At 35.9% G+C, this 13,666-nt stretch overlaps 1 protein-coding gene across 1 annotated transcript in view; it reads left to right on the forward strand.

Moving 5' to 3' along the window:
- Positions 1–6,097: 6,097 nt before the first annotated feature.
- LOC125846923 (protein ROOT HAIR DEFECTIVE 3 homolog 2-like) overlaps positions 6,098–13,666 on the forward strand; it is a 13,965-nt gene continuing 6,396 nt past the window's right edge. The window contains exons 1-3 of the mRNA XM_049526617.1: positions 6,098–6,328; positions 7,079–7,145; positions 7,282–7,384. Coding sequence (XP_049382574.1) covers positions 6,178–6,328; positions 7,079–7,145; positions 7,282–7,384 — 321 coding nt within the window. The 5' untranslated portion in view covers positions 6,098–6,177. The remainder of the gene's footprint in view (positions 6,329–7,078; positions 7,146–7,281; positions 7,385–13,666) is intronic.

Raw genomic sequence — 13,666 nt, forward strand, 5'->3', positions numbered from 1 at the left:
ATTTTATTGACCTCTATCATTAGATAATCAAATTGTCGAGCCATATAATTATTAGCCATATCAAAAAATATTTCTTTAATCCTGACTCTTCTTGAAATTCTTTTTGATATTGTTCCACAAATGGTAGATGCACACACAATGTTAAGATGTTGGATAAACAATCGAAATTATGGTATTTATATTGTAATGAATATCAGATACTATGCACATCTCTTCAAACCCAATAAATATCTTTGATTTGTTGAAAGAATCACTCTTATGATGCATCATTTTTTGAATCAACCATAGCATAGGCAAGAGACAAAATATAACCTGCAAGCAATGAAATCAAGAAAGCCATTTCAGCCTATACACATATAGTTGAATATGCAAACACTAAGAATTTCTATACACTCTTATACACCAAGTAGAATCTGAAAATTCAGCCTATAAACTCATATATTTGTACAAAACCTTGACATTTCCTATACACTCTTATATATCAAGTGGAATCTAGAAATTCAACATATACACACATATACTTGACTATACAAAAACTATAGAATTTCTATATAATTTTATACACCAAGTAGAATTTAAAAATTCAGCATGTACACACATATTGTTGACTATGCAAAAACTATACAGCTCATATACACTCTTATACATCAAGTAGATAGTTAATATTCAAACTTTAATATGAAAATTCACCCTATACACATATATACATGACTTTACAAGTATGATCCCTCTATTTGCTGCCTTCAGAAAACTTTCAATTATGACCATTATAGCTATGCAATACATTCATCCATCCATTGATTGAGGCGTAAAGTGCAATATAGCAACAAAAGAAGCATTCCAATTTCTCGAGTCATGATGACACCTACTATACCCCATCAGTAGGTAAGCCAACCCGTAACCTAAAACATCAAGTAATGAGCGTAAGGGCAGAAACTAGCGAAAACAATAATTTAAACAAGGACAACAAGGCGGAAACAAACCAAAATAAATATATAGAGAAATCTCTCCCACAACCTGGAAGCCACTAGTACAGAGCTGTCTAATAAAGAGTACAAGTCCAAAAATGGACCACAACAAAGTGTGTCTCAAAAACAATCAAGGAGACAGAACAAACCCAAAACGCCAAGTGTTCACCCTTGTCTTTGAGTCACACCTGCAAAAGAAGGCTGGAACCAATCACCGCTAGTAACTGGTACTGGGACCTCCATCACGAAATAGATGTAAAATGTAGCATGAGTACCAAAACAACAAGTACTCAGTAGGCATCAAAGGTCGACTGAGCAAAAAGGGTAAAAACAATAAGAAAGGATAGAATCTAGACACAGAGAGGCCAAAGCGGATATGAAAAGAAAGCACATGAGCATACTAGAAATAAACCAAGTACAACTAAACTAAACCTAACTGGACCCTATAAGCCCATAAGGTACACTCGTGCGGAAGTTTAAATAAAACCTGAACGAACCCCCATAAGCCCGACAGGTACACAGAATGGCTAAGTCTATTAAGAAAGATGAAAACTGGGCTCCCAACCCAAAGTAACCAAGATAACCCATCAGACTCCACCCAGCGATCAATGCACTCCCAGCCCAGCTAAAAAGAGTGACCCCAGGGGGGACCCAACCATACAGTCCACTCCCAGCCCAACTAGAAAAAGGGATCCGGGGGTGAGGTAGATATCGTGAGTCATCCTACCATGCAGTCAGCTCCCAACCTAGCTAGGAAGAGCGACTCGGGGACACCCAGCCAGAAGCACATTCCTAGCCCAACTAGAAAGAGAGGCCCGATGGTGATCGCCTAAATCACCAAGTCTACCCAGCCAGCGATACGCTCCCAGCCCAGCTAGAAAGAACGACCCCAGGGCTGATGGTATCTCCAATAGGATCCAATTCAACAATAGCCATTGTGGAACGCCGTCCACTCCAAGAAATCACAGAAAAGGCTCCAAACCTATACTATCTCAATCCCACGCCCCTAGTGATACACCAAACCTTCGAGAACACGTCAGAACCTCAAAATTAGAAGGAGAAGCTACAGAAGTGCAGCAATTAGCAATAACGCCTAATCTAAGGCTCAAACTATTAGACTCAAGTCTGCTACTCCAGTCTACAAGGAGCTAAGTCATCTGAACGATGTCGGCAGAATGTCAAGGCTATCCAACCCAAACGGGTCATAAGTCTAAGGCAATGCTAGTCTAACCTAGACTAAGGACATCATGCTTACGGTTAGGGATGAACAAAACATACAACACATAGAATACAAGCATGCAATAGCATTTAACACATAAGCATGCAATCTACTAAACCAGTTAACATGGTACTACACCTGAAATATGACCAATCGATCCTAACATGAGGTATCTAATCAAAGTAAAGTAGGAAACTGGTACCCACCCCTAATTCACTCCAATCGACGCTTTTACACAATTAAGCTCAAACTAATAGTAAGGAAGCCGTAGCCTACCTTAAGGTCGACCGCGCGCACTCCAAATCATTTTGCCGAAGCTTTTCCTTCACGAATGACCTTTGAACACGGTTACTATATCAAATATAGGATCACAACGTTAGTACAGTCATTTAGACACCAAAATCACAACAAACGGATACAGGTCAATTTTGGAGTCAAAACGAGAATTATGGGACCCGCACTGAATTGTTCGGATTTGACTCCGCCAAGAAACCCAAAATAGTACCCTAAATTTGTGTTCCAAAATGGAACAAAAATGGAACACAATTTGAGGCTCAAAACGCAGCAAAATCCAACATGCAAGAAAACCACACTTTAATCAACTTAAAAGAAAACATGCAGCAGTCTAAACTCAGAATTTATGAGAATCGAATGGTGCTCAGCACTCCTTGAACACTCCACGATGTAGCCACGATAATTTCCAACATATGGGACTTCAAATCACCCAAAACCGAGCTAAAATGACCAAGATATCACCAATTCAAGAAAGCCAAAAATAAGAACTCGAAAAGGCTACAACAGTCTGATTTATAACCAAATTTACCTCGAACTACGTGCACCCGACAACACTCGACAGCGAAGCCACAAAAAATACGAAGCTCTCACATCCATCTTTTGCTTATGCAGCCTTGTTACAAATCTTGAATATATATGCGCAATCATATACAAATATATCGATAGCTTACAATTTGACCCAGCAAGGTTTTTTTTTTTAAGGTCTCTCTTATCAATTTCATTTTCTTTTCTTTTTCTCTGCATGCTTGCATATAAGTCAACTCAACAAAATAATTTTTTTGAATATCGTTTATGATATCTCTAGGTGTATAGACAGTTTTAGGATTATTAAATTTCTCTATCAACAAACTTACAATAATGGTTGAGTTAGATTGACTTTGTATCATATATAATTCAAGCAAATAGTATGAGTGAACTTTATTGAAACTTCAAATTTTGAATAGATTTGACTTGTTTAAGCTTGAAGATATAAACAATCAGTTGCAATTTTTATTGATACATCGAAGATTATACCTAATAAAAACACAAACAATCAAATAAGCATATACAATCAATATACAAAAGTATACAAAAACAAGTTACATCACCTTGTTGAACTAGATATCTTGACCTTAAATTGAAACTAATTTCAAATAGTGTAGTTCTTCAAAACTTTGACAATCGTTGTCTTATCCTTATAAATCTGTCGTTTTCAACTTTCGAGTGAAAGCAACTATCAATAATGTGCTTTACCTTCTCTCACTACTTCACCCACAATTTATGATTTCAGCCTCAAGCATTTCAATTATATCTACATTGTATACTTTTTGTATACTACCTCTATTTTCTATAGAGAGACTAGCAATTATAGTCAAGTTGTTGAAGTCCTTCATAAAAATTTCTTTTAGCGTAACACAGTGCATAGAAAGATATATTTTTAAAAAATTGTTTTAACTTCATATAAATCATAACACTCATGTTATTATGTATTAATATAGTCAGTACGAACATATTTGATCTCCATGAAATATATTATGGAATCGACGTCAATTTGTGTGGAGATGTCAATTTGGGTGGAAACAATGATAGTTAGATCTTCAAAATCATAATCGAAATTGACATAATAGCATTAACAACGTAATTGACGTATTTATTATTATTCTCCCACATGACATTGTGTTGATTCAGAATGGTGAAATAATCCCTTAAAATTGATGGTTTAATAAAAAATTGATGAAACAAAACAGAAATTGAATGAATCACCGACAAAATCAAAGAACTGACAATGAAACACCGACGAAATCGATGTTTTTGGTGAAATTGAGCTTTTCTCAGTGAAGTTTGAGAGAAGATCATCGTTTGAGCGATGATACATAGAAAAATCAGATTTTTTTTCCATTTTTAAACAAGCGAATTTGACTACTTTTTTGGACTTTATAGTATCTCTACTTCTGAGCTATATTTTATGTAAATGAAAACTTGACTATATTTTTTATAAACAAACTAGTTTATTGTATATTTATGAAATCCCTTTTTGTTTTGCTTCTTTGCCTAATTGGGCCTGGCCTTGGACCAATATCTTGTAAATATGTGTGTTGTTTAATAAATAACTCAATGCCATCTTTAAATTAAAATATATTATATATTTTAATTGATTTTCTAATATTTATTTTTAAAAATACAGTATCAAATAGCATACAAATATCAATTTTTTTAAGAATGGATACCAAATGTCGTAATATTAAAAAAAATCATTTGAATATGATTAGCCCGGCGACGTGACACACCCACAAGCAAGAAACTATTTTTTACTTATGCAATGACAAAACTACTCTTCCCCTTGCACGATAATCGTCGCACTCAAGCGTCACTTCCACTTCATTCCTTCAACACCTACTACGACTCCACAAACGCCGTGCATGTTGCCAACAACTGCCAACATAAATAAAATCATCACCTATTCTTCTTCTCCAACTACTCTTTTCTACCACTTCATCTCCCTGCTCCTGCCACCACCTTCCGTACCCTTCCTTCCCAATCTGCAACCAAAATCTATCATTCTCAACAACTGACTTCGAAACCACAAAATTTGGTAAATTGCTGACTTCGAAATCATAAAATTTGGTAAATTCCCTAAAAATCACAATGCATGTGAAGGAAAAGTAATCACCGCTTTGGCAATGCCGCCCTTTGAAACTCCTTCTTTTCCATTTGCCCCTTTCATTTTCTCCCTTCATTAGTATTTTTTGTTGCTTCTTAAAACACTCATCTATCTCTCCCTTCCCTAAATTATTAGTCAGTGATTAATGATGCTGAAGTACGCGAATGCACATGTTGAACTGGAATTATTGAAGATTCTAGGATTTGTAACTGTGCACACAGAAATAAGAAAGATTTTTCACTAATTCTTGCAGTTGATATTTGTTACTCAACACAAAGTACGTGATTCACAAATAGTACATGAAATTTCTGAGTTGCTAGGATTTGAAATTGTGGACACAGAAATAGCAAACACTAACCTTGAATGCGGACACATTTCGTCTACCTTGTATTCCCCATTCGTTGTCTCCTCTACCTGAATCTGTTAATTACTTTGAACTCCGGTCATAGCTTTATAAATTCAAATAGTTTGAGGGAGAATCATCTTCATACTTGGCAAAGGACACACATTCTATCACATCTATATTTTCCAATTCTCTTTTTATTTTGCCGGATGAAAATTTTACGTCTTTAATTGTCAAAAAAACTATCTTCACATTGTGTATGATGCTTAGGAATGAGATCGATGAAATGGTTTAAAGAGGTTTTAATGATCGAGTATTTCAACATCTATAATTTCATCAATGCATTTTAACTTTTATCTTACTCTATATATAAATTCACAATGGAAGAACAAATTTTTTTTACTGGACAATGTTATGAGTTATCTTAAATATTATAGTTGAAAATAATTTACTTAGTCAAGATTGACTTAATAAAAATAAAAATTAGCACAATAATCTATTTTTCTCTTGTGCCCCCACGCAAAAGCAAAAGCACGAGAAAATTTGCTAGTTTTAAGAATAATAGGAAAGAAATAAATGGAGTGAGAATAAAAGATTGCATAAAAACAAGGTTACGTAATATTCTCTCTAGAACAAACGAGAAAAGGGAGGAAAGAAGAAAATATAGCTAATTCATAGTTGCTTTTAGCTTGGAAGAATTGTAAAATCTTCCATGGGTAAGGAGGACTGTTGCTCAACGCAACTCATAGATGTTAATGGAGAATTCAACTTCAAAGGTCTCGAGAATTTCGTTAGCTCAGTCAAACTTCACCGCTGTGGTCTCTCTTATGCTGTTGTTGCTATTATGGGACCGCAGAGTAGTGGTATGCTTTATTTCTTCGAAAACCTTTCATTTGCTTATACATTTTGATGAACTTGAAACTAAAAGGGATGTTATAAGTATCAATTTTGCTTCTCTTATGAAATCCCATTGCATGCTCTTTTATCCTCCATTGTTATTGTTATGCACTGCTTCTTAATTTTTTGATAAACTGGAAAAAGGGGATGTTTTTATTTAAATTTGGTGTTATTTTCGCTGTGTAGGTCCCGTTTTGAAATATGATTTGACAAAAAGTTGGCCTCTATGTGGATCTTTTCTATTCATCTGCTTGCAAGTTTTAGACGGAGATGTTTTTTATCAATTTGAGCATTTATTTTGTTTTGATGGCTCTTCTTGCTATGGCAATGAAACCTCCACCACCTTTGAAATATGGTCTACACCTCAAGTCAAGATAAAGTTGGTGTCTGCCCATAAATCTTCTCTTAACTGTTCTGCTCTATTCAGGCACAATTCATTATGATACTACTTCGCTTGTACTACCGTTTAATGAGAATTTAATGGATAAGCCTCGTGGGTACCTCTATATACTTGAAATTTTTGTTATGTTACTGTCATTCGACTTTTCTTCAAGTATTTACAAGCTTGGCCTCTTTTCTTCTGAATTTGCCTTTTGGTTTTTCTGTTTTGTCATTTCATTGTGATATTTTTCTTTTCTATTTTGTTTGTATGTAAGTAAGATTTTGTTCATGATTAGTTTCAATAGTGCTAATTCTAAATGCATTTTTGTCCACAGGGAAAAGTACCTTGTTAAACCATTTATTTTATACCAATTTTAGGGAGATGGATGCTTTTAGAGGAAGGTGCGGCTCCCTCCCTCTCTCTTTGGCGCTTTGTGCATACAACAACTTGAACAACAAAATACCTCTTCCAAATAAGAGAATATAGTCAATTCAATTTTCACATTCTAAAAGAAATGTATATCAAAATTCATTTCAGGAATCAAACAACCAAGGGAATTTGGATTGCAAATGCTGTCGGCATTAAGCCATTGACCATTGTCATGGATTTGGAGGGTACTGATGGAAGAGAGAGGGGTGAGGTAATAAGCATTTTGTTATTTTTTCTAAAGCATGTTACAATAACCTGATGCAATGTTTTGATTTATAAAATGCCACTAACCATATTGTATCAACACTACAGCTTTAGGTCACTTGGTACAATCTTGTGCTGCTGTGCATATCCTTGTAAACAAAAGTAACGGCATGTCCTAAACGTGTCAAACTGAAACAAGTTGCACTATGTTGTTGAACAAAGTAAATTGAAAGAATATTCTTAGACAATACATATACACTTGCATTAAACCAATTGATACAAAGCTGATTTATTTCCTCGTCACCACTGCTAGGCAGTCAACACACTCACACTCAACTTCAGCCTCACACACACACTCACGAATTCGTCTAAGTCCTTAGACTGTTTTCTTAGGTATCATAGTAATAGTAACAACACAGTAGTGTACAGGAACAAGTCCCAACCTTTATTAATATCAAAGATAAACAAAGGACTAGGCTTCACGAATTTACTAAGGCATAGAACACACTCTACTGCCTTCGTCAAATTTCTGCCCAGAATTTAAAACTTCTGCACATAGGCAGTTACAAGCGGTTACAACTGCTCATGTGCTTGGCACATGGATTAATAGAAATCCTATTATGAAATCAACTAAGTATACTATAATATTCTAACAACTATACAACATTCGAATTTCAAATAAAGCAACCCACGGGCCTTGCACATGGCCTTCATTTGCCTTGACCACACTTAGGTTTTTTCAACCTTCTTTCATACTTAGTTTTATTTCTTGTTTCTGCCTGCTTCGTGCTCACATTGAACAACCTTATCTTGCCATCGTCAATTCATTTCACAACTTTGTCTTGTAAAGCCAACACACTACCTTGCCGATGCCCATCAGGTGCCATGCACATGTCCTTTTCATTGTGCCCAAGTTTGCTTAGCCAACACTCTAGAATCATTGTTCATTGCTGCCTACTAACACTCAATCGCCACAACTAGATTGTTTCATCACGCACATGCCAAGGGAAAGACTGTAGCAGATGTGGTTTGGGAGAGGAGAAGAGTAAAGATTTATAGCTGTTTTATGACCAAATCGAGGAGACAAGGACTACCTCAAACAGTCTTGATGACGGCATCGACTTCAACTGGTGGGGGTGGTTTGTTAGACCCTAAGTCTATGTAAGCAACGTTGACAAGTACTTTTACATTGGCCTTGGCATGTGCTTGATGAAACAATGTAGTTGTGGCGACTAAGTGTTAGTAGGCAGAAATGAACAAGGATGCTGAAGTGTTGGCTAAGCAGACTTGGGCACGATGGCAAGGACATGCGCATGACACCTGATGGGCATGCGTGCAAGAAGTGGCATCGGCAAGGCAAGGCTGTGAGATGACTTGATGATGGCAAGACAAGGCTATTCAATGTGAGCACGAAGCTAACATAAACAAGAAATAAAACAAAGTATGAAGAAAGGTTGAAATATTCTAAATGTGGGCAAGACAAATTCGGCTAAGGAAAATGAAGTGGATTGCTTTATTGAAAATCAAATGTTGTATAGCTGTTAGAATATTACTGTTTTACTTGGTTAATTTCAGAAAGGATTTCTGTTAAGCCATGTGACAAGCACATGGGCAGTTGTAACTCTGCCTATGTGCAGAAGTTTCAAATTTTAGGCAAAAATTTGACCAAAGCTGTATAGTGTGTTCTATGCCTTAGTAAATCGTGAAGCCTAGTCTTTTGTTTATCTTTGATTTTAATAAAGGTTGGGACTTGTTCCTACAGGTTTCTATGTTGTTACTCTTACTATGCCACCTAAGGACTTAGAAGAATTCATGAGTGTGTGTATGAGGTTGAAGTTGGGTGTGAGTGTGTTGACCACCGCTTAGCAGTGGTGATAAGGCCATCATTTAACCTGTCTTGCCTCTTTTCTCCCCAACTCGGAGGACGATGGTCTTTCACTTGTTGCAATTTATTTTGTTCTCTCACTTAACTTCATTTGGGTAGGTTGTGATCTCTTCTTATTTGGTAAGAGTATCCTTACCTTTTTCTCCTTGAAGTGAGATTTGTGTACATCATTGGGAGGTATTATTCTTTATGTTTGGTTAACGCCGGGTATACTTTAATTAGTTTCAAAGAAACTATTTTGCCATTAAGACATTCTTGGACTCTTCAAATATGTTAACAAGGCATCATGGGCCATGTTGTTCCATGTCTACAAAAAATGCTCAAATGCCAGCCAAGTTATACTTGTTTTCTGCGCTAAAACTTTATATCGTTTATGGATATGGAGTTCTGTTAGCCTTCTCATGAATTTTTGCTCCCCTTACAAAGATTTCAAACTGTACAAGTAATTGTCTAGCTACTATGAGAAAATAAGACAAGAGGGAACAGAGAAAAACACAAATTGATTATGTGCTGAAGCTATTAATTTATTGCAATTGGCGAACACTAAAATTACAATAGTTTTGGTTTCCACCTCAAGCTGGTATATACTATTTGTATTTAATATTAAATACAATTCAATAGCAACTTTTTATGACCCTTATTTGTGCCCACATTTCTCTAAAGGAGGCTAGAGTTCCAGTTCCAAATTACTAGATTGACGCTGGGGAAGCGCCTACTATATGTTTGAAACTTTTTTTTTTGGACACACAAAAGTCCGAATGATTTGACATGATATAGGCTCTAATATCAATTATTTGGAACCAAAACACTTCAAGAAGAAAACCATCATCTTTCTCAATATCTACCATGTCAAATCATGAAGAATGTAAAACCTGATGCGGAAGCATATTTGAATCCATGAGAACGACTGAAATCCATGTGTCTTGCGGTTGTTGGGTTTTCCAAACCTAGACGTACATTGTTCATAAATTTTTGACGACGGAAAATCATAAAAGAAACTCTACATCTGGTTTGAGGACCATGACACTTTTTATATATATAACTTTACCAATATCCAAATTTAAATTCTCCAAAAAGAACATATCAATTCTCAAACTAAAAATAAACAGTCGTGGGCATGAAGACATGATCTGTGAACTTAAAGGGCAGTGAGTATTCAATTAATGAAGATACTGAATGAAAGTTTCGATACTGCAAAAGTATATTTTTATTCATAGAGTTTGTACATTATTTATAGGAGAACAAGTAAGATCAAATAAACTAATCAATCCCTAATTCCTGGGAGATCCTTGAATCAAGAGATTTCCTCTAAACTACTTTCCTATAATAATGTATTCTATCCATATTTACAGCAGCAGATTATAATCAAATCTGCCAGCTCATTGATGGGGCAGATTGTGACTAAATCTGCCAACTCATTCGACACTCCCCCTCAAGTTGGCATGTAGATATCGAACATGCCTAACTTGCTCACAAATGACTCAAAAGTAATTCTGAAAAGACCTTTTGTGAAAATATCTGCAACTTGTTCAGTTGTTGGAACAAAAGGAATGCACACACTTCCATCTTCAATCTTCTCTTTAATGAAGTGTCTGTCCACTTCAACATGCTTTGTTCTATCATGTTGAACTGGATTATGAGCAATGCTTATGACAGCCTTATTGTCACAATACAACTTCATTGGAAAACTCGCAGGTCTTCTTAGTTCTTCCAAAAATCTCTTGAGCCACAACATTTCACAAATTTTGTGTGCCATGGATCGATACTCAGCCTCAGCACTACTTCGAGCCACCACATTTTGCTTCTTACTTCTCCATGTCACTAAATTTCCATAAACAAATGTACAATATCCAGATGTAGACCTTCTATCAATAGATGAACTAGCCCAGTCCGCATATGTATAAGCCTCAACACTTCTTTGCTCATTCTTTTTGAAGAACAACCCTTTCCAAGGAGAACTCTTTAGATACCTTAGGATTCGATACACAGCTTCTTGGTGTTCTTCTTGTGGAGAATGCATGAACTGACTGACTAGGCTCACAACAAAGGAAATATAAAGTCTAGTATGTGACAAGTAAATCAACTTGCCTACCAATCTCTGATATTGGCCCTTATCAATCAATTTTCCTTCCTTTACAAACTTCAGAGTTGGATCAATTGGAGTTTCAGTTGGTCTACAACCACTCATTCCTGTTTCTTTTAATAGATCAAGAACATACTTCCTTTGTGACACTATAATTCCTTTCTTCGATCGTACTACCTCCATGCCAAGAAAGTACTTTAGCGGGCCTAAGTCTTTTATCTCAAATTTTGAGGCAAGACGCTCCTTTAGATTTTTTATTTCAACCACATCATCTCCTGTGAGGATGATATCGTTGACATACACTATAAGAACAGTTGTTTTTCCTTCTAGTGAATGTCGAGTAAACATCGTGTGATCTGCTTGTCCTTGCACATACCCTTGCTTCTTCACAAATTGAGTGAACCTTTCAAACCAAGCCCTTGGAGATTGTTTTAGACCGTAAAGAGATCTTCTAAGCCTGCATTTCTTTGACTTATACTTCCCTAAAAACCCTGGTGGGGGATCCATATAGACTTCCTCTAGGTGCCCATTCAAGAAAGCATTTTTCACATCCAACTGTTGAAGTGACTAGTCAAGATTTTCTGCGATTGTCAACAAAACTCTAATTGAGTTTAGCTTAGCTATTGGATCAAATGTCTCGAGATAGTCAATGCCATATGTCTGTGTGAATCCCTTCGCAACTAAGCGGGCCTTATACCTTTCCAAGGATCCGTTTGATTTGAATTTTGTGGTGAACACCCATTTACAGCCCACTGGTTTCTTTCCCTCTGGTAAATCCAGTAACTCCCATGTCTCATTTTTTTCAAGAGCTCGCAATTCCTCCAAAATAGCGTCCTTCCACTCAGGAACTCGTAGAGCATCCTGCACATTTTTTGGAATCTCCACACTAGAAAGTTGTGAAGTAAAGGCTAAATAACTAGGAGACAACTTTTTATAGGACACAAAACATAGAAATAGGATATTTAGAAACATTTCTGACACCTTTGCTTTTCACAATAGGTAGGTCCAAATCTGAGGAGTTAGAAATAGAATCAGTTGGAAGATTACCTTGAATTCCAGTAAGGTCTTATGGAAATGACTTTTGGTAGTGATGAGAATCTTCGATATTTTTTCCTTGAGTTTGGTTCCTTCTCAAATACACCTGTATTTCTTTTGTTTGTTCTCTATTCCCATTTTTATTTTTGTCATTTGAAGGCTCTACAGGTTCAATTTCTGAGTTTTTATCATTCAAGTCACTTTGGTCCCTATCATCTCTTAGATCAGAACTATTTATATCTTCTCCTAGATCCCTCACATCAGTATTTATTGTAATATCATGTTCCTCATTTTCCTGATGTCTAGTTTCCTCAATATCACAAAAACAAATCTTCACCTACACGATACTCCCCCTGAAGATGAGTAGTAAAATAGAGTTGGGACTCCAAAAAAAATAGATCCATTGTGACAATTATCTTCCTAGCATGTGAATCATAACACTTATATCCCTTTTGACTTGGGGCATATCCTACAAAAACACACTTCTTAGCCCGCGGTTCAAGTTTACTACGATATGAACATGAACAAATGTTGTACAACCAAAAACTTTCAGAGGAAGGTCTGTAGTTAGCCTAGAACTAGGAAAACTCTCTTGGAAAACTTTAAAAGGTGTTATAAATTCAAGAGGACGAGATGGCATCCTATTAATAAGGTAAGTGGTAGTCAAGAGAGCCTTTCCCCAAAGGTGTTGAGGAACTTTACTAGTAAACAATAAAGCTCTCATTACCTCTAAAAGGTGCCTATTCTTTCTTTGAGCTATACCATTTTGTTGAGGAGTATCCTGACAAGAGCTTTGGTGTACTACCCCATTTTTTCTGAAATAACTTCCTAATTGTTCATTAAAAAATTCACGACCATTATCACTCTGAAAAATCTTGATTTACTCATTAAATTGTGTTTCCACCATGACATAGAAAATCTCAAACACATTTTTAACCTCAGACTTGTCCTTCAATAAAAATCCCAACTCAATCTAGTATGATCGTCAATAAAAGTTACAAACCATCGTTTTCCAAACATTGTTAAAATTCTAGACGGTCCCCAAACATCACTATGAATCATCATAAAAGGTTTTGAAGCCTGATATTTTTGAGAGGGGAAAGAAGATCGATGATGCTTAGCCATTTCACAAAATTCACATTGGAACAAGGATGGATTTTTATTTCTAAATAACTGAGGTAACAAATGTCTTAAATAATAAAAACTTGGATGTCCTAGCCTATAGTGCCAAAGCATGACTTTATTCAAAACAGAAGTAGAGTTCAAGCAAATAGGATTCAGTTGTA

Source organism: Solanum stenotomum, chromosome 12, assembly GCF_019186545.1.
Source record: "Solanum stenotomum isolate F172 chromosome 12, ASM1918654v1, whole genome shotgun sequence".
Lineage (NCBI taxonomy): Eukaryota > Viridiplantae > Streptophyta > Magnoliopsida > Solanales > Solanaceae > Solanum > Solanum stenotomum.